General features: G+C 50.2%; 1 protein-coding gene across 5 annotated transcripts; it reads left to right on the top strand.

The window, feature by feature from the left end:
• Positions 1-409: 409 nt before the first annotated feature.
• Positions 410-25906, top strand: LOC133349982 (LIM domain only protein 7-like). 5 transcript variants are annotated; one of them, XM_061563903.1, is made up of 13 exons: positions 410-774; positions 2153-2210; positions 3707-3827; positions 5376-5450; positions 7154-7267; positions 12635-12712; positions 14171-14221; positions 14795-14881; positions 16091-16147; positions 19954-20025; positions 20904-21012; positions 22110-22224; positions 23062-25906. In XM_061563903.1, exons 2-13 carry the CDS (start codon positions 2153-2155, stop codon positions 23067-23069), a joined length of 945 nt encoding a protein of 314 aa, XP_061419887.1. In that variant the 5' UTR covers positions 410-774; the 3' UTR covers positions 23070-25906. The 5 variants fall into 5 exon arrangements, with proteins under 5 accessions (XP_061419887.1, XP_061419886.1, XP_061419885.1 ...); XM_061563902.1 differs by having other exon boundaries at positions 413-774; positions 14168-14221; XM_061563901.1 differs by having other exon boundaries at positions 414-774; positions 14783-14881.

Genomic DNA, 25906 nt, shown 5'->3' with positions numbered 1-25906 from the left:
ACTCATTTGAAGGCCAATGTAGACAAATTATTATCGAGGCTTCACCCCCCCCCGTTCCCTATGCGTACACTGTCAGTAGACCCCCCCCCCCATACGCCAGCTACGCGTTTGGGTGAACCCCCCTCCCTGCGCACGGACCCCATGCATGGCCCCCACCCCTCCCCCCTCCATGCATGGACCCCCACCCCTCCCCCCTCCATACATGGACCCCCACCCCTCCCCCTCCATGCGCACCTCCTCCATGCCCCCCCCCCCTCTTGTTGCGCTGAAGGCGTCCGAGTCCGTGTGCCGCTGCGGACTGCGGGGCCCTAGGGGCGCGGTCTTGGCCGGGACTCGTGGATTGGGTGTGCAGGTTGTGTGTGTACCCCCTTCATGGGGTGTGGGTACCCCCTTCACGGTCTGTGTGTGTACCCCCTTCACGGTGTGTGTACCCCCTTCACGGAGTGTGTACCCCCTTCACGGAGGGTGTGTGTGTACCCCCTTCACGGGGTGTGTGCCTACAGGTAAGGGTACCCCCCCTCTCGGCATGGTGTGTGCCCCTGTCGGGGTGTGTGCCTACAGGTAGGGCCCCCCCTCTCTCGGCAGGGTGTGCCCCCCCCCCTCTCGGCAGGGTGTGTGCCCCTCCCCCTGTCGGGGGCTGTCTCCGGCGAGGCGGGTCGCTGGAACAGGCGGGCGCGCCTCTCTCATAAACGCGAGGTCGCCTCCCTCGATCCTCACTCGGCTCGCTGCAGCTCCCTGCACTCCACTGCACCTCCACTGCACTCCACTTGCAAGGTAAGAAGAGCGCACGGCTCTTATTATATAAATAAATAAAGATCTCCCTTCCCGTCAAAGTATTTTATATTTGTATTTGTCTGGGTCGGGAATCTTGGCGCTGTCGCGAATTTCGCGTCTCCCGTGACCGGCAAGACGAACAGGCGGAGGAGAGACCAAGACAACTTCACGTCCAATTGTGTTTCGGGGTTGGCTTTTTTGGGATTCCCACCCAAATGCGTTTTTATCCAACGTCGGTGTGGGGGGTAAGAGACATCGCGAGGCTGCGATGAGACGAGGGTTGGGACTGTGCCTCTTGATTTGAGATTAAAGTTTAGTTTTTATTGTGGACGCACGTGCGGACTTTGATGTGTTGATGCGCACGGCAGAGCGTGTCTATCGATGTGCGTCGCATTCAATGCGAGGAGCGGTGGCGCAGCGGTTAGCGCGCTGCGCCACCGCGGTTAGCGCGCTGCGCTACGAGTTCGATTCTCGCTCACGGCTAACACCGGTGACGATTATCTGAACAGATATTGGGCCTCCCCTAGGTCGACTCAGCCTCAAATGCGTACCTGGTGCGCCGCAAGGGAGACAAAGGCGGTCGGACGTGGTGCTGGCCACCCACCCCCTCGTGTGCCGTTCTTCATAGGTGCTCGCGAACAGCGCTTGTCCAAAAGTCTGTTAAAGGCTACACGGGGGATCTTGGTGTGCCACCCATAGGGTGTTAAGTGTTCGATGTTAATACGTGGGTGTGGTTTTGGATTGTGCGTGTGTGTGACGTGGTGTGGTGTGTATTGTGGGGATGTAATCACGTGTCAACAGTATTGTGTTGTTGTCTGGGCGCGGTATTGCGTATTGTTGCGTGCCCCTACAGTCTGTTAAGGCTATACGGGGGATCTTTGTCTTGCATTGTTGTGTGTGTGTGTGGGCCTATGACTAAACCACTCGGAATGCGCAAAATCTCACCCAGATCTTGTAAGCTCAGCAGGGTCTGAGCCTGGATGGTGCTTGAATGGGCGACCGCCGGTCCATGTCGCGTTGTCTTAGGCGGTTGCGGAGCGACGTGGCACGGGCAGTAGACGGCAGTGCAGCCAAATCCAGTGTTGGACTGGACTTCTATGCTCCCACGCCTACGCTCCTCACCTTCGTGGACAAATAATCGCCACGGAACCGCACGATGTAGGGGGGGGGGGGCCTTCATCCAGCAGTGGATGGACCAAAGGGGCCGTACACGTCTATGCGATGTTGTGTGTTGTGTTCTGCGTGATGTTAGCCATGAGCCTGGCGATCAAACTCAGGTGACAGGGCTTACAAGTTTGCTGAGCACTCCGTCGCCGCCCTCCCTCCCGCACCCTGCAGGTGCTCGCTAACACGTTGCAACGTCTCTGTGTTTGTCCAGATGGCTTTCAAAGGCTCAAGCTCAAAGCCCCGACCCCGGTCTGCGTACGGTGAAAATGGTGAGAATTTTGTTCACGAAAAAAATCTTCAAAAGCACGGGTGCGGAACTTACGGCCCCCGTGAGCAGCGTGCCATTTCCATAGCTGTCAACCCCTCATCGGTGCCCGACGTTATTACCGACCAATTCAGACATTATTGGTCACCCCGTGTCCATATAAATCTCAACGTTCATCCTACAAAGTGCCATCACAAGGGTGAAACACAAACAAATAGACAAATAAATTCAAATGTTTTTGTTCCCGTACTGAAACGTCTGTACGCCGTATGGACGTGAAAACTCAATGTCCCTGTACAAGAATACGGGGTAAACCGTACGGGTTGACAGCTGCGCATTTCCCGTGGCCTAAAGAATTTTATTTCACACATCCCGAGAAATGAATTACCAACGACCCGACACTTCCACGGAAGCGACACCGAGACTTCACTTCACGCGACTCGCAGCGTCATTCCACACGGCCTGCTGCTTGTGGTCTCGTGGCCACGCGCAGCTCACAACTTAGAAGAGAGTCGACAAAACGATGCTTATCCATCAGCGAAAGCATCTCAGCCACCACCACCTTGGCCGCACTCATTGGGTGCTGGAGGGGATGACGTATTCGACATGGGCAATGCTGCGTTTCCCATCCTCGCGTTCGGTGAATTTCTCACCGCTAGGGCTCCTTTGCTACGACAGCGGTGACTGATCTGTGCGGCGCAGTGTCCACGTGTGGACGCCCACCACCAGCGCTCTCGGGTCCCGCACCCTCGTGCTAGAAGGCAGACGAAGCCCGGTCCCTCCCCAGCCCGCGTCTGCTGTGGGGGGCTACGTTTGACCATACTTCACCATTTCGCTGCACTGCGCTCTGGTGCCCACTTCTTAGCCCCCCGCGACCTATGACCCCTACGGTGCATGGTGGTTGTTCATCCAAGCAGCACGAATCCAGGGTCATCCTTGCTTAACTTTCCGAGATCTAACCAGGTCGGATAAGTTCAGGGTGGTTAGGTCGTAGATGTTTTTGGCCTTGGGGTCGTGCTATGGTCATCGTTTCAGGCTGCACAACAATTGGGGGGGGGGGGGGGGGGTGAAGGCAGCTGTGTGGAATGTTGCATCACGGGACAATGAATGATGGCGATGGCTTGGGGAGGTCTTCATCCAGCAGTGGGTTGATCATGGGCAGCGATGATGATGATAGTGACATACATTATAAAGTGGATTGTTCATGGCCAGTGACGATGATGATGATGATAGTGACATACATTATAAAGTGGATTGTTCATGGCCAGTGACGATGATGATGATGATAGTGACATACATTATAAAGTGGATTGTTCATGGCCAGTGACGATGATGATGATGATAGTGACATACATTATAAAGTGGATTGTTCATGGCCAGCGACGATGATGATGATGATAGTGACATACATTATAAAGTGGATTGTTCATGGCCAGTGACGATGATGATAGTGACATACATTATAAAGGGGGTTTATGTTTGTCCCCGTGTGTCCGTGAGCAGGGAGCCCACAGACGGAGAGGGAACGGTCCGACGCCATCCAGGGCACAAAGTTCCGCACCTCGGTGAAGGATGATACCAGCTGGATCAACCGTGCCGGTGGACTCAACGAGGACGAGGGGTAGGCTCCAATACAAAACAAAGACAAAGATCCCCTGTATAGCCTTCAGCATGCTGTTGGGGCAAGTGCTATTCGTGAGGAGCACCTATGAAGCCCGGAGAGGCGCACGAGGGGGTGGGTGGCCAGCACCTCGCCCAGCCGCACCAGGTACTCATTTGAGGCCGAGTTGACCTAGGGGAGGCCCAGGACCGGTTCAGATAACCATCACTGGTGTTGGCCGTGAGCGGGTATGGAACTCGAGTTGCCGGGTTTGTAGCGCAGCGCGCGAACCGTTGCACTACCGCTCCTCACTACATACACACACACACACCTCCCGGCACTGTGCAAATACCATCTTCACACACAACAGCAACAACTACAACAGCTGACGGTGACATCACCACAGCGCTAGTGCCAAGAAAGATGCACTTTGAGGCCACAGAGACTCCCGAAGAGACCCGCTGAGTAACTGGAATGTGCTAGCAGTGGCTTCATCATCAGCCCTTTCTTCAGCTCCCACAGCTCCCATTGAGAATTGGTCTGGTGGAGCCCTGCACTCGTGCAGCAGCATTATTACCACCCCCTCTAGGCAGGATGCGTGCCCCGCTCCTGTTGGGGTGTGTGCGTGCAGATAGGGGTACCCCCTTGGCAGGGTGTGGTGTACCCCGCTCCCAGACAGTGTGTGTGCAGGTGGTGGTGTGATGTTAGTGGGGAGCGGTGGTGTAGCGGTTAGCGCGCTGCGCTACAAATCTGGCGACCCGGGTTCGATTCCCGCTCACGGCCAACACCAGTGACGATTATCTGAACCGGTCTTGGGCCTCCCCTGGGTCGACTCAGCCTCAAATGAGTACCTGGTGCGATTGTGTAAACACGTCAGGAGCAGCAGAGTGGTGTGTCGCTGTGATATCTCCTTCGTATTTGTGGAACGGGGCATTGCACTGTTATATGTTGTTGTACGGTTTGTTCTGCACACTGGATAGTTTTAGATCTTCCAGGTATCCGCATCTGCCATGGTTCGTGCAGTGGATGCGTTTTAAAGTGGGACATGAGCTAAACCGTCACATTGAAACCTCTCCGATGCGTCGTTCGGCTCGTGCCGCGCGTTGTTCGGCACGAAGTACGGCACGACGTCCGACGTTTCGCTCCGCGTGCCCAGGAGCTCCTTCACACAAAAAAATACCCCAAGGGATCTGAAGAAGCTCAGAGCGCGCGGCACAAGCCCGAAAACACAGAGGAGAGCTCGACAGCACGAAACCGCCAATACCTGCCCAGTAGCATAACTAAAGCCATGGTCACAGCCCCGGGTATGAACACTCTAAACACTGCCACCGCCCTCACCTGCACGACAGGTGCTCCAGGGAGGCAGGCAGGGAGGGGAAGGAGAGGTATGCGTGAAGGAATGTGGAATGCGTCGTTGGGCGATGACAAATAGATTGATTTCGTCTTTTTGTTTGTGCCTCCGTCTGTCTCCACACCCAAACCTACCCCCCCCCCCAAAAAACAATTTCCCCCTCTCTCCCTCCTACCCCGCATTTGCCCCCCCCCCCCCACCCCTCTCTCCACGACCAGCGAGGAGCCGGGGCTGATAGACTTCGGCGACAAACATCCGACCTCGCCGCTCTCCCCGACGTACGCAGGCACCAGGTGAGCCGCTCCGCGGGCGTGTAACCAGCGGCGTGAGCTGTAAGTTGCCGGGGCGTGCAGGCGGTACAACTGCGCCGCTGGTGGGGGGGCCTTACAGCAAAAATACGGGCACGCATCATGGGAAGAGGAATAAGAAGTTGGAGGAGGATATCTGACAATACGTGGAAAGCGGAGAACTCCATGCGAATGCATTGGATATTGAATGATTTGGGGATGGCTTACAGAAAATTCCCAGGATGGCTAACTCCTCAAGGAGAGCGCAATATTGGATCGATCAAGGACAGGTGGCAACGCTAGCCCATGGGCTACAGAGGGATCCCATGTGCTAGGTTACCAAGAGTGGGGGTGGGGGGGTTGGCATATCATTCCTTGTACGAGGATCCATGCCAACCGTGCCACACCAATGAATCCGCCCTATTCAGCGGTCTTCACGCCTGGCAACCCTGTCAGTGTCGAGGAATTGTGAGCGAGCGCTTATTTAAGTCATTGCCGGCATGGGTGTGCTGTGGTAGTTTTGGACACGTGTGGGTTTTCTCCCGGCTCTCCGATTCCTCCCGCGCGGAGCCGGACGCTCGCTCGCGGAATTGGCCAAGCAGCCCAATGCAGGACCCTCCTGCAAAACGAGCCTTGAGACTGGGTGAGGCTTTCCTGGTTAAATAATTGGCATTATTACGATGATTAAACCGAGGTAGACTGTTGGTGCAAGCATTGTTACGGGCACACATGAGTAAGTTGAAGGTGTGGTCGCCACTCATTCACATAGAGACCCATGGATTTACACAGAGACCCATAGACTTGGCTAGGGTGAGTTACGATTAAACGGGGCTCTAAAGTGTAGCTGAGTTGATGGTCTTAGCCCTGGTCAACAATGACTCGCACACAGACCCGTAGACCTACATGGAGCCCGATCACCAATGGCTGCACGAACAACAACAAAAATGACATTTGGTGCCACGTCACCACGCGTACCTCGCTCTACCCCTAATCTCTCAAGTACCTATGACCTTGCACCCTGAGCCTAACCCTGCCCCTGGCCCTGGCCCGTGCAGGTGAGTGCGAGCTGCTGGCTCGTTCACAGCCACGAGTTGTCTCGTCTGTGCTCGATATTTGTTTACCGGCCGAGAGGGCAGTCAATTCCTCGCATTCCTGTCAAGGACGGGCGCGGCCCAATTCATCAATTCGAAGCCACCCACACCCAGCGCGCTCCTGTGCCCTCGAGAGAGACGTCATGCGACGGAGCCTCCGTGACGTCGCTCGACATGAATCACGGACCAAGACAAAGATCTCCCCCTCCCTCCCTCCCTCCTTTTCTTTTTCGATCAGACGAGAAAGATGCTCAGTCTTTCGGCACTTTACTTCGTTCATCATGTCGTTTGTTTGTATTTTTTTCCAAAGATATAGCGCGAGTTTCCCGTGTAACATTAGTCCCATTGTGTGTTACTGTGTTCATAGACACCGACAAGAAAACAAATCACCCTCAAAAACCCATCACCAGATCCCCTGCTGCTGTGCTACCAGCATCATAGCGGCGAAGGCACCTCCCTCCCCTCCCCTCCCTCCCCCGTGTAGCCTTGACAAGGTTGTTGTGGGCGAGTGCTGTTAGCGAACAGCCCCTATGAAGGCGAGAACGGAGGCGGCGGGGTGGGGGTCCCCCTTCTCTTACGCCGCCCGCCGTGACCCTCTCGTCTACCGCCCCCCCCCAGCCGTTCGTCGAGGCAGCAGCAGCAGGAGTGGGATGATATGGATTCTCATGCCGCGTCAACGAAAGGAGCCAGGGACTCGTCCGGCGGCGGATTCCGGTCGTCGACGCAGAAGTGGTACGTGACCCCTGTCAGGGATTCGCTTCGCCGACGACGCTGTTGGGAGGGCCAACCTGGAACTCAGATTTCCGCCTTAGATACATTCAGCTGGGGAATTAGTTTTTTTCCTTCTTCAAGTTATGGGCCACGGTGTTTGATAATTGTGCCCCGGTCATGTCACTACAATCAATTTTTTTAAATATTCCTATTATTACATTTGTTTATCTGGGAAAACCTCACTGAGTCTCAAGACTTTTTCAGGAGGGTCCTGCCAGGTTTTCTTTCTTTCAGTTGGTGGTGGGGGGGGAGGGCATCGATTGCTTGCTGTATAATCCCAATTGAGTAATTTGTTGAGACGAGTGGTGCACAAGAGATCGATGGCTCCCACAACGGGGCTTCGGAACCTTGGGTCGTGCGGTGATTGCTGAACGACGATGGGACTCAAAGTAGCCAACGGCTTCTTCCCCTTGTACCGGGGAAAGAGCAGCTTGCACCTGGTGCATTGATTGGTGCATTGATTGGTGCATTACTCTGTCGCATTGCTTGGTGCAATGCTTTGGCCACCAACCACCACCGCAGCCATGAGAGGTGGCATCAAAGGCATTGGCCATGGTGACACCTTCATCTTGCCGTCTGTAAACAAACATTGCCAAGCTACAGCGTGTGCACAATTCTTAGGCAGTGATGCCGAGCTTCAGTGGCTTCCGGTTGCTGAACGAATCCATTATTAGGTGGCACTCATTACAAAGTGCTCGCCGCAAATGAACCACAATACCTTGCTGATCTCGTCAAGGAGAATAAACCATCACACAAACGCCGGTTGTGCTTGCAGCAGCGGCTTTTTGGTTGGCCATCGGACAAAGACGGTCATCGCAACGCGCACATTCAGATGCGCTTCTGCGGCCGTCTGGAACGCTCTTCCTTCCGAGATTAGGAAGTCACTGGAGCTATGCACTTTTAAATCGTTGAGACTGAAAACTCATTTCTTTAGAATAGATTTGTATGCTTAGTTTGTTGCCCTTCCCCCGCAGCTACGATTAACATTGTTGGCTACGTACGGTGCGAAAGAAGTTCAACATACAGTACACACAAACTGACACCATCAGTGATGGCAGCTTGAGGGGGGGGGGGACGGGAGGGGGTTCGGGAGCTTTTGATCTTCCCCCCCCAGCCCTCGCCACTTTTTCGGAATGTCACCAAGCGACTAACTTTGCCTGGGGCCCTCGAGAACGTAACTCCAAGTTGGCCACCCGGCCCAGCCCTCCCTCCTTCCCTCCCAGCCCTCCCTCCCTCCCTCCTAGCCCTCCCTCCCTCCCAGCCATCCCTCCCTCCCAGCCCTCCCTCCCATCCCTCCCTCCCTCCCTCCCTCCCACGCTCTGGCCCTCCCCAGCCGCGCTCGCGGCGCACAAGAAATTCGCCACCCCCGCCGGGAGAGGTGGCTAATAGTAATGTGCTAAGCGTGTTGAACTTCTTTCGCGCCGTACGTAGCCAACCGCGCGAATCAAGAGGTGCCTGGGGGGGAATTGACAACAAACCAACACGCAAAAAAAGCAGCGATAAAGAAATGAGTTTTCAATTCAGACCGCAAAAAGGTGCGTAGCTCCAGTAGCTGGCTTCCTAATATCGCGGGGAAGAGTGTTCCAGACGGCCGCAGAAGCGCGTGTGAATGCGCGCGTTGCGGTGACCGCCGTTTTTGTGCGATGAGTGGCCAAAGGCAGGAGTTCGCACGGAGGTCTACGCTCCCTTGACGAGATCGGCGAGGTTACTGCGGTTCGTGTCTTCGCAAGCACTTTGTGTGTGATGAGTGCGAACCATTGGAACCACGGATGAACCACGGCCTCGCGTTTCACGCAAGCTGCGGTGGAACGAGCGTTCGCGTGATTCTCGGTGCTCGAACATGACTTTGATTCCCGTTTGATTCTCACGGCGAAAATCGGTGGCGAGGGATATTTGAAACGGTCTTGGTACCATCCCCACCCCCCAAACTGACCCCGACAACCGAGGCGATGTGGGGCAGGCCTTCATCCAGCAGTGGATTGACAAAGGAATGAGAGAATCACTATTATTAATTACCTGTACAGTGTAGTGAATGTATAATTGATGATGACGGCTGTGTTACGTTGCTGCAGGTGTGACCGCTGCTGTCCGAAGCCGATCATTTATATTTCACGAGCTGACAAGAGATAGCTTGGAGAGAGATATATACACAGAAAATACACGGGAGATTGAGAGACGGATAAGAAAAAGACAAAGAGACAGAGCGGCACAGAGGGAAACACAAAGCGCACGGGTTCGTAGCGGTGGCGTTGCCACGGCGCTTGTGCCAGGCTAGGTGCACCACAGATCCTTGAAAGAGATACACACAGAGACAGAGAGACACCAAAGGCGGCACAGAGATGGACACAGAGAGCGTTCCGCATGTTCAAGGCAATTCAAACTTTATGTCAAACACACGGCACAATGCACTGGACAATGTAAACAGGGACGGAGGGGGTAGTTTTTGCTCGGAACACAGGGGAGTCAAATGCACTTGGGAGCGTGTACCCCACGCTGCATGCTGCAAAGCAACAACATGATAATTCGTTTTTTACCCTTTTATCTGGCAACTAAACTGACACCTTTTTTACAAGGAGTCATGTTTGCATAGACCACAATACCTGCAGTCATAATGCAAACAAAAACATAACTCTGATAATGTATGCACAGTCCTTGAAGTTGATTGGTCCACACCTGAGACAGCTTTCCTTAGAGCCTAGTCTCACATGGTGTTCGACCAGATGACGCCAAAAGGCGCACAACTCAAAGACAATGTACAATCAGAGTATGAGAGCTCGGGATAAGCATTTACACCATTGGAACCTCCTTTGCCAGTGAAAAATATGATCATTGGTTTTTTTACCCTTTTATCTGGCAACAAAACTGACACCTTTTTTTACAAGGAGTCATGTTTGCATAGACCACAATACCTGCAGTCATAATGCAAACAAAAACATAACTCTAATAATGTAAGCACTGTCCTTAAAGTTGATTGGTCCACACCCAAATGCATACATTATCAGAGTTATGTTTTTTGTTTGCATTATGACTGCAGGTAATGTGGTTTATGCAAACATGACTCATTGTAAAAAAAGGTGTCAGTTTTGTTGCCAGATAAAAGGGTAAAAAACCAATTATCATATTTTTTACTGGCAAAGGAGGTTCCAATGGTGTAAAAGCAAGAACACTCAAGAACAGCCTGTGAAGCGGTGAGCTCATTGCTCGTACTCAGCAGTCCCTCCAGAAAAACGCGATTATGCGATCGCAAGATTCCACGCAAAATCAGCCAAAGTCCGCATATTTATGCGGGGGGCGCGTTTTTTCAAATACGCCGCACTTTCGCCGCATAAATTGCAGATTTCCGCGCGCAAAATATGCGGGCTTGCATGATTTCATAATCCCCGCATTTTCGTTGCAAAAAGTCATATACATGTTAGCAGAAAGTTGAAAAATGTTGCGTTTACTTCACACAAGCGCAGCCATTTCCTCTGTTGCCATGGGAACGTTATGAAGTGTTAGAGGCTACGTAGTTAGTTTTATTCAGGAGTTTATGCAACTTTACAATTGAAAGATTGCACTTTTTTGTTAGTAGTATGTAAATTTACATTACTGTAAGACTGTACTGTTACTGTATTGCTTACGTTACTGTGCACTGAAAACACTTATTTTAACAGAAGATGTCTGTTTTGTATAGCTACCTCTGTAAAACAGGAAGCACACATTTTATTTTTTAATATTTTATTTATTCATTTTTACAGAAGTTGTAGCATATTCATTTTGTAAAGCTACAGAACTTGTTCGACTCAATGTTCTGTAAGTTTGAGCCATCTGTTTGTTAAGGTCTGAAATAAAACAAGATGAGAACTTAAATATTCCCAGCACTTTCTGTGATGTAGTATGCTTGCTTATCATAGGAAGTAATAAGAAATGACTCTTTACATTAAAGTAGTAGCCTAGTGAATAGGGTGTTTGGGGGAATCACTTTTTTCTTTTTCATCAAACCGCAGTTTTTGCAAGTTCCCGCAATTTAATCGCATAAAATTGCATAAATATCCCGCATATTCCATCGCATTTTTTAAGAAAACGTGCCGCATAATCAACGATTTTTGCCCGCAACAATCACCAAAAAACTCCGCGTTTTTCTGGAGGGACTGACTCAGGGCCGGATTAAGGCACGGAGCTTTAGTGGCTGCAGCCCAGGGGCCTCCGCCAGGTGGAGGGCCTTCAGAGATGAAGTGAAAAGTTATTTAATTTGTGAATGCTGAATTGTATTTGTAGTTAGCCTTGTTAAAATACATTAAAAAATTTTCTTGGTTCTTTCGGTAAAGTCACGTAGAAGGGAAATAATAAAATAACAAAAATAAAACATATATTATTTTATTATGTTATATTTTTTTATTCTTTTATTATTTCCCTTCTACGTGACTTTACCGAAAAAACCAAGAAGATGAATCCCTGCAGTCAAGAAAGCTTTAAATCAAAATTAAAACTTTGTTTTTCTTTGGAAAATATTACTGGAGGGGCCTCACAGTGCCTGTAGCCCAGGGGCCTATAACATCTTAATCCGGTCCTGCTCCTAACTACCGGGGTTTAATTTCAGGCGGATCTGTTGTGGTCAGCAACCCGGACATTATTTTCTCACCCAGCACGCAACACGCAGCATATCCTCTCGCTATGGCTGTGGCGATTAGTCGCATGCCTACTCCAGTCTGCCAGCAATCCATAGAACATTCAGTGAGAAATTAACCCCTGCCTGGGGCACAAAAATACAGGACACGAGTGACGTTTTCAGTCATGTGACGAATCTGGTCCGAACAGCTTATGAGCAGACAGTCAAAAGCCATTTGCTGTACACCAAATGAGGCCGACATTTCAAACCCATGATTTTATTTTGACTGTGTAGGCTATCACAATCGATTGATTGATCGTTGTCAACCGACTGCTGCATGAAGGCCTACCCTAAGCCATATCGGTCATGGGGGTTGTTTGACCATACTTCACCTTTCATGTCACTGGCTTATATGTTGCTTCGTTGTGTAAGGCAATTCTAATGCGCATGGCTGCGCTGTTACCATATTGCGGTGGAGTGGGGGGGCGGGGTTGATGTATTCTGCAAAAAAACTTCATAATTCATCTGCACAGCGATTATTCAAATATTGTTGCTGCTGTTGACGTTGTTGCCGTTAATTTGCACAAGCTGAGAGACAGCGACACGGGAACAAATCATCTCACTGCCACGTGACCTCGTGCATGCCATGGATCATTAAAACTGACTTCACTTGAGAAGCTCTGTGCTACCTAGAGTCGCCTAATCGTTGACTGGGCCTTGCGGTGTTCCTCCCCCGGCAGGGACAGCGCGGGACCCGAGGGATCTTCGTCTTTCTCCCGCGTGGAGATCACCGAGACGGAGACACGGCGAGGCGGCCGGTGATTTGCGCATTGCACCTCGCGCGCTCGGACTCTCGCTCGCTCGCTCGCTCGCTCGCTCCAGCAGTTGTTTGGAATGGGTGTAAAATGCTGCATGGACAGCCCCTTTGGAATGTTAGCTGTGTGTGTGTGTGTACAAGTACATTTGTGATCGGATTACGTGTTAATGTTGTGCTGAAAGGCACCTGTATTCTGATTACATGTTAATGGTGTGTAGAAATCCATTTGCAGTCAGATTACATGTTACTGTTGTGCTGAAAGGCACATGTACTCTGATTACATGTTAATGGTGTGTGCGAATAAATGCGTAGTCTAATTACATGTTACTGTTGTGCTGAAAGGCACATGTACTCTGATTACATGTTAATGGTGTGAAGAAATCCATTTGCATTCTGATTATATGTTAAGACCGCATAGATAGCCTTTTTTAAAATTGCTAACGTGGGAATAAATTTAGCTCCTTGTAATGTGATCACAGGCATATGTGGTTAATTTATACACTATCATTGAAGGTCGATATAGATGGGCCTTTGCAGTATTATAGCTACGTAGTTTCCCCGCTTTCTGGGAAATACAGCGAGGGCTCAGAGAACGCAGACCGACCGACAGACCCCGATTCATCATGGTACTTGGTGTAACTCGGACTATCGTTACCGCGCAACGGGGCGGCAAGCGAGGGAGTCAAATGAGCCCCCAGCCCGTCCGCCCGCCTGCCATCACGCGAACGATGGATTTGACGGCGTTGTAACTCTATCGCCCGTGCAAGGAACGAGTTAAAAAATAAACGATCATGTTCTAATATAGTGTTCATAATAATAATGTAGTGGTCATAATATAGTTTTTTATAATGTAGTGACTCCTCGTAAAAAAGGCGTCAGTTTTGTTGCCAGATAAAAGGGTAAAAAAACAATTATCATATTTTTTACTGGCAAATGAGGTACCAATGGTGTAAATGGCGTTTTGTTCACGTCACAAATTCCTTTCTAATTGGCTGTGGTGGAGGGTTACGACACATTTAGACTTACGCGATCTAAGCCAAAAATCTTTATTATAAATAGTATAGAATGTTGTTGTTTGTTTGTGCTTGTGCACCACTACCAGAGCAGCAGCATCACCAAACAACGTGTTTACAAGATATGAAAAAAAATCGTTTCAAGTCTAACAATGTAACGGAATTACATTGTTAGAATCTAACTCTAAGTAATCCGATTACATGTACGGCCAGCCTAACCCTACGCGCGTGTGCTCTTTACCTGGTAAAATATTTTGGTGATTTGCTTACCTTTCTATTATTTGCACTCCTATGTTGATTTTCTATGAATTGTTATGGTAACTTTATGACCCGCCCCTCCTGGTCATGTGTGCAAAACAAAGAGCTTTACAGCTCATCGAATTTCACCTCCAATTTCTAGATTCTGATTCTAATGATTCTGTGTGTGTGTGTGTTACATTCAGCAGTGAGCCGTCTGGACCCCCGCCACCTGTCCCTCGCAGCCGCTACTCCGGCAGGTGTGAACCGGGGTTCCCCAGGGTTCAGGGGTCAGGGGTCAGAGGCGTAGCTATCCAGTGGCGCGGGCGGTGACACTGTAAACGGGGCCCGGGTTGCGAACAGAGCCATGGAAGAGCGACTATGGGAGATTCAATACTGAGAGCTTTAGCTGGTTCCATTGCTGTCAGAGTCGCTGAATTGCAGATGGATATTTGAGGCAGTGCAAAGTGCGTCCGATTTACACCCGACGGATAGGGCCGACGTTGCATAGAGGGGAGAGGCCAAATATTCACTCCTTGCACCAGGAGCCACGTCACGCGGTTGGAGTGAGGGCTGGGAGTGGCTGGGTGGGTGATCACGCCGATCCACAGTTGTGTTCGGGTTGGGCCGCGTGGTGGTAGTTTTACGTCAAATTGCTTGTCATTAACCCCACCGCAAGCCGACAAGATTGCCACGTTGACGGCAAATAAAGCTCCGCCCCAGTGGCTTAAGTATTTTCAGAACTGACGATATTGCTGCTGCTGTTGCTGCCGATGATTCTAATGACTGATTGTTTTGTCGTTGGGATGTTTGTCTTTTAGCGGAGGACAGAGCGGAGGGCAGAGCGGAGGTCAGAGCGGAGGTCAGAGCGATGTCAGCAATTCAAAGGATACGTCTGTCACCCGCACTCGCTTCAGCAGGTACACACAACTCACGTGTACGTGTGTGTGTGTGTATGCAGGTCACCAATTTGTATACATACAACTCCTCTACATGTACACGCATCGCCTATACGTACGCACAACCCACTTGTACACGGCTCACCTGTGTGTGTGTGTAAATGGGCCACCTGTATAATACACGTGACATACAACACTTGGGGAATGCTAAAACATAATCCATCAGACCTCTGTCTTTCCACGTTAAAAAAATATAGAGCCTCATCATATTCCGTACCAAAAATCATCCATTTGCTTTTTTTGTTTATGCAGCTGAACTCTGGACCAGCTTTGACACGTTTTAGTTCGCGTCAGCAGCGTAAGGCTTTGTTCAACACAAATACTGCTGCGTTATCAGACTCCATTGGCAATAGCACTCCCCGAAAGCTTGGAGGGTTTTTTTTTTGTCGAACCCTCTTATCACTTTGCATTTTTTATATTTACCCCGGGCGTCGTGCACACACACACGCACACACACGCATGCACACACACACATGCACACACACACACGCACACACACACACGCACACACACGCACACACGTAAACACACACACACGGACTTTGTGATTCACACACAGCTGGGTGCGGCGTTGCTGATGTGGTTGGCGCACGTTCCGTGGTCGGGGCGGGTCTCTCCTATTTTCTTTCAAGTTTTCACGCGAGGAGACCGTCTTGTTCTCACGGTGACCTCCTCTTCCGTCCACTGCACCTCCGCGAACAAGAGCTTCATAGCTCATAGGATTCCTCCGGTATAAATACGTATTCTAGTTATGTTTTTGTGAGTCTCCAAGTATTCTCTATTCTTTTCTCTTTCACCTCATCCTCATCGCCGTCCCCACTCTTATCATCTCTCTGTCCGCCTTTTTCTCACCATCTCATATTTCATCCCCTCTCTCATCCCCTGTGTATCATTGCCGTCCTCCCTCTCTCTTCATATATCTGGCCTCTCTTTCTCTCTCTGTCTTCCCTTTCTCCTCGATCTGTTCCCGCTTCTCTCACTCGACCTCACTTTCATTGTGCAATAATCTCCTCTGCTCCCCGCCCCTCCTTGTCCCAAATGCAGAGCACGGTTGGCTACGTACGGTGCGAAAGAAGCTCAACGTACAGAATGCACACAACGCCCGACTAAGTCTCTCTCTCCCCGTCTCTATCCTCCCACTCTCTAAATCTCTCTGTGCACTCTTCCCAGGCCCGTATCGTCGTCGTCGTCGTCGTCGATGAATGAGCAGATCAACGTGACGGAGAGGTGAGAGACCTTTGCACGAGGTTGTGATGCGTGCATCCCCGGGGTACGAATCCATTTTCTATAGGTAGGTGCAGAAGCCTCAATCAAAGTAAAGACAACAACATCCATAGCCAACTGCAAACCCTCGCGTCTTGCTCCGGCCACCGCCCCCCCCTGTGCCGATGGCGAGAGAAAGCGTCGGTGACCTGACTGGGGTTCGGCATCGGTTGCCTTCGGCTACGACGGCCAACATTTGGTCACCTCGAGGAGGTCACTCTGTGTTCAGTGAAACACGCCAGCCCCCCTGCCCCTCGCCACCCGCACACAATTCCATCGCAATGAGCTCAACAGACGAAAGGCTCCGATCCTTCTCGTCCTGCCCTCTGCTACCGCCCTCACAGTAGCAGTGACTCCTCTGTGAGCAGCAGTAGCAGCAGCTGCCGGCACCGCGTTCGACTGGTTAGGCGAGTTCCATTTAAAACTCCCGTACCCTGAGGGTTGGGTGGATGTCAGGAGTGAGGGGAGGGTTATGGGGTGGGAGGGAGGTGTTGTGGGGGCGGGGGGTGTAGGGGGAAGGGTGGTAGGGGGAGGGAGCGAGGGTGGGGGTGTGTGGAGAGGGAGGTGGAGGGTGTGGACTTGCTCTCCAACACACCGGTGTTGCTGTACTAGCAACGAATTGGCCACGTTCTGTTTACGTGACAACCCTTACTGATTGTCTCTGTCGGGTGGTGGTGGATTTAACGACACATTTGTATATTTACGCGATCTAACCCAAAACGCCTCTATTATGGACGGTCGCGCAAGCCTCCTACGCGTCAAAGCGAGGTTCGGGGTGTGGGAGCCTCCGGGAGTGCGGGGTGTGGGAGCCGACTCCCACGCCCTGCACCCCCCGGAGTGCGGGTCCCAACCCAGATGAGCAACGGCTTCTGTGGCGCCGCGAACCTCCGCGTGTCACTGCCCCCCGTCTCGAGTCTCTCGGCATTGCGCGCCACCGCCTTTGCGATCTTCCCGACGTGGAACGGCATCAAAGCGCTCTTCTGTCGGAGGAGGGGGGGGGGGGATACGCGCTCTCCCCCTTCGTCACTTTTTGCGACGGCATTCGCCTTATTTTAAAACAACGGTGCCATCGTTTCTCACATCACCGGCACATCTGTCCAGCCCGGAGTATGTGTGCGCACACTTGGGGACACCGTAGCGAGTCAACCGGCAGGTCGCGTAGGAACGGGGCAAAGCGTGGATGCTTCCCACCTCTTCCAAGAGTCGGCCCAATTCTCAAGAGCCCCCATCTGGTGGAGTCTCCTTCCGCCGGCGGTGCCGTGAGCGAGACATTGCAGGGCACAGCGGACGCTGGAGTCGGTGGCCAGCACCTGCCCGCCTTTGCCTCCCGAATTACGATGTTTTCACGCATCGCACGAGGTTACTCATTTGAGGCTGAGTCGACCGAGGTGGGGGGGGAGGGATGGCGGGGACCCAGGACCTGTTCAGATAATTATCGCTGGCGTTGGCCATGAGCGGGAATCGTCATCTCCGATGAGCACGCTTGGCCACGTAGGGCGCGTGCAAGGAAGTTCAACATGCACACGAACTCGGTCCGCCACTGCGCCGCCGCTCCCCGCGAATTCGCAGCGCGTTTTGGGAACTGACCCGACGACGACGGTGCCCTCCACGGCGACGCAGCGCGCACCACACCCAAACGGGCTGCCGATATCCGAGGCTCACGAACACCTCGTCCGTCCAGTCAGACGAGTCGAGGCGCGACGCTTCGTGCGTGCGGTCCGTCCTCACGCCCAGGAAGGGGGTGGGGAGAGGAGAATTAATGCGTCAAAATAAGACGCCGGCCCTCGAAGGAGACAACGCGTAATGGTAATAATATCCGTGCCGCTGCTGTTTCGGGCTTAAGTGAGCCGGGGCTCAGTGGAACGAATATGCACATTGTGTGTCGTATGAATATGAACGCGCGTGCATTGTGTTTTGGGACGGTGCTCACAATGGGTACTTGAGAACGACGAAACAGGTATCATCGTGGAAATTGCTCAGCCGCTGTGAATTGTTTACTTTGAAAACAAGTCTTCGAATTCACTGGGCCTTGAGACTCTGAAGCTAAAAGATTCATCCTGTCAGTCCTAAGAGCTAACAGAGGTTCAAGACCAGTTGTCAGGATGGTTATGTTTGAGGAAATTCTGTTTTAAAGGGGTGTTTTAGTCTTCTTGGTTCTTTCGGTAAAGTCACGTAGAAGGGAAGTAATAAAATAATAAAAATAAAACATAATAATAAAATAATTCTCACGACGTTTCGGCTACAACGCAAGTAGCCGTCTTCAGGTGAAGAATGAGACACCTGAAGACGGCTGCTTGCATTGTAGACGGCTGCTTGCGTTGTAGCCGAAACGTCGTGAGAATTATTTTATTTGATTATTGTTTTATTTTTATTATTATTTATTATTTTTATTATTATTTTATTACTTCCCTTCTACAGTGACTTTACCGAAAGAACCAAGAAGATGAATCCCTGCAGTCACGAAAGCCTTAAAAAGGGTGTTTTAGTGTTGGGTGGACACTAAAGTACAGTACTTGTACTGCAATGTCATCTTCTAGATTTAGTCTGTGTAGGGTGAGACTAAGGGGAATAACTAGAGTCGGATTGAGTGGGATTGCGACTCAAAATAAAGTTGGATTGAGACTCAGACTAGAGTGCAATTGACACTAGAGTAGGCTTGAGATTCAGAATAGAGTGAAATTTAGACGCGAGTGAGATTCGACTCAGATTAGGGTTCATTTCCCAGCACTGTACAGCCGAGTGCCAGAGTTGGTCCACATTGTTCCAGACACAGACAAGCCCCCTCTCTCCTGGAGGGGGTGCGGATAACGAGTTAGGCATTTAGTTCTCAGAATCGTGACGGGTACACGTTTCGCAATGTTCCCATCTCACTTCACCGCGGCCGTTCACGGGGCGAAAGTCTGGCCCAGACTCGGTCACTTATCGCCCTCCTCTGGCTAAACTTCACAATCGCGCTCTCAACTGCAAGCCGTGCAAATCTATCCCCGAGTCACTCCAACTCCAGTCCGTGGGGAACGAGCCACATGTCCGTTCGCCTTCCAGCATTTACCAGTCTTCTCTGTTCAAATTTAAGTTGCGTGTGTGTGTGTGTTTTTTTTAACGTCTCTCACCCTTAACTGATATCTGTAATAACTAATGACTCGCTTGGAAAGAGAGGTCATTTAGTCTCGGTGGGTGACTGCTGGTAATTTACAACGCTTTGACAATCCACTGCTGGATGACGGTGACCTCATGTAGTGTCGGACCTGGGGGTCGTTTGACCACGAACCGTTCGACTGTGCTGATCGGTGTGGCTTCGGTGGCGGGGTGGAGGGCAGGTCAATTGGATAGGCCAATGGGGGTCTCTGTATTAAATATATCATAGGTTCTCTGTATTGAACAGGTGCAAGGAATCTGTATTGGATAAGTTAATGGTTCTCTATTGTACAGGTACAAGGGTATCATATTGGAAAGGCCAATGGTTTTTGTATTGGATAAATTAAGGGTTCTGTTCCCGGATGGGCGAGGAGTTCTGTATTGGGTGGCTCAAGGCTCGTCTGACGAGTCGAAGATTCTTCGTCGTTTCCAGCAGAATCTCCGATGACGCGTGCACCAAAAACTGCCTCCGACCAACACAAATCGAAGGCACCGGGATTGATATATATTTATTTATTCTAAACGAGTCGCCGATGACGAACCGTCAAACCGTCCACGTCCCTCAGCAGGGCCACGCTGCCGTGGGACATCGCTCGCTGACGACGCGCGTTTTTCTTCTTCTTCTCGCTCGCCAGGAAAGAGGTGTACGGCACCAAGTCTGAGCTCGAGGATACCGTGACCACCGACAGCAACAAGGAGAACCTCTGGTAAGGCCGTCCCTGATCATCACCGAAGTGTTACCTTCCTCACCTGCTATGCAGGAGGTCGTGGGTTCTATCCCGACCCCGACGATGCCCGTCGTGTATTTGGAGTCCGTGTGATCTTTCTCGCTCTCCCCGTCGTGGTCGCATCGATCTTTCTCCAGTTCCTCCAGGTTTGCTCTCCACATTTAGAACCGTGCATTTATAATATTTGGCTGTTGCTATACATGCCTAGATGTGACTGATTACATCAGTCACTTCAGTGACCTATCATGTGTGGCCAGGTCACCTCTGAAAAAAGAGCTAATCGCTCAGTGAGCTTTACCTGGTAAAATAAAGTAGTTTTCGTTTTTTTAAATCATAATAATTAACCAGTACATTTGCTATTTGTGCCATTTCTCTTATCACAATGGTTATCATGAAGGTGCTATGTTTCACACACAGGTATAGTCTACTAGTAGGGGCAATGTTTCTATATCGTCTTCACCCAATTAACTATATTTGCAATTATTATTTTTTCTTTTGGACTGTGACGCCAGCACACATGCCCGACTCATTATCGGATAAAGTCAGTGGATTTTTTATGTTCGCTGTGAGCCGCATGGCCCATACTATTTTTTGTTAATGCTTCAACAGTATTAACTTGGGCGGCTGCTGGGCTTGAACCAGTGAGTGAATGAATGAACGTGTGAATGAATTAGTTGATCATTTGTGAAATGACGAAGGAATGAGTGTGTGACTGAATTAATGAATGCGTGAATCAATAAAAGAGTGAATGAGTGCATCGATGAATGAGTGCATCGATGAATGAGTGAATCGATGAATGAGTGAATCGATGAATGAGTGGATCATTCACCGCTGTGCCCTGCATCTCGTCCTGACAGGGAGAATGCGTGGCGCCGGTGCTCGCGATGCAACCACGCGCTGGGCAAGAGAGCCAACTCCTACATCCTGGACTACCTGGGCCTCTACTACCACGAGGCCTGCTTCAAGGTATCTCCACCTAGCCTGGCACGGCCACGCCAGACGGGCCAGGGGTGTCACAGCCTCCAGGGAACGCACATCAACCCTTCGTCTCCCTCACCACCTCCTCACCAGGCCCTCGCCTGCACCGAGTTGGCCCCAATAGGGGCTCGCTAACAGCAGTTGCCCCATCTCTCATTTAATGGCAACACGAGGGATCGTCGCTTGGCAGACTATGCCCGTGTGTGAACGATAGCACCCTCATGATAGCCATTGTGCTAAGAGAATCAGGCGAATGTCATGTGTAGCGATTATTACGATGATCACGGACGGACGGCACTACCGGAGGTTCTTCTTGTTGCTGTTGGTCGACACGGTCTCCTCCAGCTCAGACTTGGTGCTGTAGACCTCTTTCCTGGTGAACGAGAGGGAACACACGTCGTCAGCTAACGACGCTCCACAGCAGCGTGGCCCAGCTGATGGACGGGGAAAATTAGACGGCTATGGGCGCCACAGTGGCGAGATGTTAACTCCCTCGCCTGGTGTACAGGAGGTCATAATTTCGATATCGACCCTGACGATGCCTGTATATTTGGAGCTTGCATGTCCTCCCCGTGGGCATGTGGATTTTTTTCCAGGTCCTCCGGTTTTTCCCTCCACATTTAGAATCAACATGCGTTTGGAGTATTTGGCTGCTATAAATTTCCCCATAAGACACTTTGTTGTACTGTTTGTGGCCGGGTCACTTCTGAAATATAGCTCTATATACTCTAAGGTTATTTCGGTAAAGTCATGTAGGTTAAAATAAAATCTGATATTTTTATTTTTACCTACGTGACTTTACCGAAAGAACCTCAGAGTATGAATCCTTGCAGTGACGAAAGCTTCAAATCTAGAATTATAGCTATATAGCTCAGTGGGCCTCACTTAATAAAATAAAAAATAGTTTCGTTTTAGTTTGTTGTCCTTCCCCCGCATCTCCGATCAGCATGGCTGGCTACGTATGGTCTGAAAGAAGTTGAACATGCATACATACGAGTCATCCGGTGACTCAGCAGTTCATGGCGAACGCATCATCTCAATATCTGCTGGAAATGACGAAGGATACGCGGCGTGCGTGTGTGCAGTGTGACGGCTGTGACGCGGACCTGGGTCACATGGGCGGCGGGGGCACGCTGCACATCGTGGCCAAGCACGTCAACTGCGACGCGTGCTACCAGAAGAGCCTGCGCTCCGGCTCAGGTGCGGCAACACCACGGGGACTTGCGCTGTGCCGCCACCATCTGGATTTAGCCTATGAGTAGGGCGACACTTAAGTGGGGATTGAGACTCAATCTTAGAGTGGGAATGAGTGGGATTGAGACACAGAATAACGTTGGAACGAGACTCGGAATGGAGTGGAATGAGACTAGAGTGGAATTTAGACTCAGGCGGGAGTGGAAATGTAGACGAGAGTGGAATTGGGGTTGCCACGGTAGGAAGATGTTAACTACCTCGCCTGGTATGTAGAAGGTCGTGGGTTCGATCCCTATCCTGGCACCTGCTATATATTTGGAGTTTGCATGTCTCTCTCCCCGTGGTTGCGTGGATTTTTCTCTGGGTTCTCCAGTTTTATCCTTCCATATTTAGACACAATATGCATTTAGAGTATTTGGCTGCTATAAATGTTCACATGATGATAAGCCACTTTGTTGAGCTATCATTTGTGGCCAGGTCGCTTTTTAAAACGAATTCAAAGCTCCGTGCGCTTTACCTGGCAAAATAAAAAACAGATTTTAGTTTGTTGGGAGTGTCAAGCCAGCACCGCCGAGATGCTGGGCTTGAAATATGGGTTTCATCCGCCCCGTGATTAAACCGGGTTCTCTCAGTAATATTGTTATCTGTGAATGGGATAACTATGATCTTCATATAATGGGGTCTTGTGAAGAAAGCGGTTGTTACCGGTGCAACCCACCCCTGACTGAACCCGGTACTCCGAGGGCACATTTAAATAGGCTAACGTTTAAGGCAATGAGCCTTTTTGAGAGAGGCGTGCGGAAAATGAGTAATGACCGCTGTGTGTCCTGTGTCTCCTTTCAGGGCGCTAGTGGCCTCAAGGGTGGTGGCGGCTGGGGTGTGGAAGTGTAGAACGAACTTGACTGGAAACACCCCCCCCCACATCCTCCCCCCTCCCACCTACTCCACAAAAACAGAGATGAAGCAACTTCAATCCCAAACCACAGCACACGCAGCTACCCAGACAAGCTGAACACCAACGCACCACACACACAGCAGCAGCAGCAGCAAAGCAGAGCCTCACAACAACCGCTATAGCCACGTCCAGGCTTTAATTTCTCACTCATTATTGTCCAGGTCGTCGATAGACCGGAGTGGGTGGTACGTGACTAGTAAGTAGCAAGTAATAATAATAATGAGCACGTATGGTACCTGTGCCATTCTCATACCACAAGCCTATCTCGAAGGCGCTGTGCTTGACAGACGAATATGGTCTGTCGCTTGAAGGCAATATCGCCTTGTGGTTTTTACCCAATTTAGGTAATTTGCGAATGCTTTTTCAAATTTGGCAAATTTGGGAACGCATGGCCTGCTCTTTTCGAATAACGCCACAGGTTTCATAAGGGCCCACTGTGAAACAGATGGCTCGTAGTTTTGGTTAATACGCTCGCAGTATTAACCAGGGCGGCTGGCAGGCTCTTTTATACTGGATGTGTTGCGCCGGATGCAAGCAATGTTCTCCTGGTCACCGACCCGGCTGCGACAATGAAGCCCTTGTCTACGTTACACAAGTCAACACAGGCCCGCAGCATGAAAAGTATTCACACCGCTCTGCATTATGGGAATAATATAATATGTTTTCCTTTTTATTTTTTGTAACAAACGAATCTATTTCCCCATTAATGAGCTAAGTTTTAACGACTGGGGTTGTTTTTCGTGTCGGTATGGTTGTGGGTAACGACGGAATATTTGTTTTAATGCTTTTTAAGGATTGAACAGGTCTTGGTGTTGACATGGGACAAATGGCAGCACTTAATTGCATTCTTAATTACGTTAGTTAGCACGTTGCCTCAGCGCGGAACACAATTTACTCTTAAATAAAGACACTACCAGCCAGCTGTCTGCTGCGTAGGTTTTCGCACCCGTGCCGTACGGCCCTCTGACGTGTTTTTTTCTGGGCTGTGCCGCTCGGGCGTTCGGCACGACGATGCCCGACGTTTCCCTCCCGATGCTCGGAGCTTTTTCCAGCACGTGGAGAAAAACGGCGGAGATCGAAGGAGCACGTCGGAGAGCCAGGTTTCTGTGAATGCTTCTTTCAAAGCCCAAACAACAAGGTCACTTTCTGGGCCTCATCGGCAGGATTCGACCCGTTAAACAAACGCCTCTGGATCGCCTGCTGTTATAGACAATAGCCCTCTACCAACACTGTGGGGCCGTTAAGCACAGCCGGATGAGGGCCTCCCAACACCGGTTCTGCGGGGGTTTATTTGTCCGTACTTCACCGCGCAGATTTGGTGCCCCGCAACCTATAACAACCTGTTGTGCGTCATGGGCACCCATCAAAGGTTGCGGGTAATTAAATAACGAATATACATGGGAATATCGGTTTCACAAAAACCAAAACATTTACTTCGATAAGCGGAATCCAAAGCAGCACATGTTTAAAATAAATAAATATGACAGTGGACAGTGAATTGCCTCCGTGAAGGTGAACTATCATTTGCAATACTACACTCTCACCCTAAGCAGGATTTGAACTTGTCACTTTAAAGTAAGGGGCCAGCTGCCTACCACAAAAGCCACATTATCCAATGCAATGCTCTTGTGAATAAATAAGTCAAATAGACATTTTTACAAGCAGGGCTTTTGAAATATGTATATCAATGTCGGGAATATTTATCGTATTTGCACAGCATATTATACCGGGTTGTTTACGCGGTTTGTGAGAGTTGTCTTTCTTGCGTTGCGATCACACCTGACGAGTAAGCTGATGTCTTGCATACAATTCTTTTCAATCGCTTGTCCTAAAAGATGTGACGATAGTATCTGAAGCACCCGCATTCCTAAACACTGGCCTCACCATTGCCGTCAACCATTGTTTATCCACTACTGGATGAAGACCTATCCACACTGTGGTCATCCGTCAAATCTTAAAACGCCACAATCCAACTCACTCCTGCACGTGAGCTGATCTCATTGTTCCATCTCCGTGCTGGCCATCCTCTCGGGCACGTGATCCTGTTTTGTTTCTCTCTCAATCCATCAGCAGTTCCGTCGATTGACCGTCATCCATTCTGGCCACGATGTGTCCTGCCCAGAGCCATTTTGCTTTCCTTTAAAGTCAATGTCTCGAATGTTTGTTCTATGCTACATGTGTTTCTGTCCGTCTCTCTCAGTGTAGTTCAATTAATGCACTTTTTCATCCTTCTTTATGCACTTTTGAGGTTGTGTTCCATCTTATTTGTTCACGATTCCAATTCAGATATCATCGTGGGTAATTTGCACTGATTTAAGTCCATTCTTGTTCGGGTAAATTTGTACACTAATATTAATTATCAAGCTCGGCATTCCCAAATGACTCTCATGAAACTCCAGAGACCCATCAAGGATATCGCCCTGCGCCGCCCTGGCAGAGTGTGAGGTCACGCAAAAGTAAATGTATGGACAGCGAAGGTGAATGCAGATGACGTTTACCAGGGGTGATTGCTGCGTAAACCTATGGAAGGGAAATAGGTTGAACATGGGGTTTGGTTGGTCACGTTATACGTGGGATTAACAGATAATAGCTTTAACTAAAGGGTTACAAGCTACAGAACTTTTGGTAATTAGTAATTGCTCCGGCGTAGTATTGTTTGTTAGGATTTCAAGTCCTCTATTTGTACTGCAATTGCATGTTTTATGGTTTGAAAATAAACATTTAGCCACGGTT

Source organism: Lethenteron reissneri, chromosome 32 (genome assembly GCF_015708825.2).
Source record: "Lethenteron reissneri isolate LAM-NWPU_2019-01 chromosome 32, ASM1570882v1, whole genome shotgun sequence".
Lineage (NCBI taxonomy): Eukaryota > Metazoa > Chordata > Hyperoartia > Petromyzontiformes > Petromyzontidae > Lethenteron > Lethenteron reissneri.
Note: the sequence above shows the minus strand (reverse complement) of the source record. Positions and strands in the feature narration are given on the sequence as shown.

Bases quoted from the DNA above. Each gene is read 5' to 3' on its own strand.
- LOC133349982 (XM_061563898.1), top strand. From the start codon at position 2,153: ATGGCTTTCAAAGGCTCAAGCTCAAAGCCCCGACCCCGGTCTGCGTAC. The intron at 2,211-3,706 runs GTGAGAATTTTG...TGTGTCCGTGAG, and splicing joins GTCTGCGTACGGTGAAAATG to CAGGGAGCCCACAGACGGAG. The intron at 14,882-16,090 runs GTACACACAACT...CACTCTTCCCAG, and splicing joins ACCCGCACTCGCTTCAGCAG to GCCCGTATCGTCGTCGTCGT.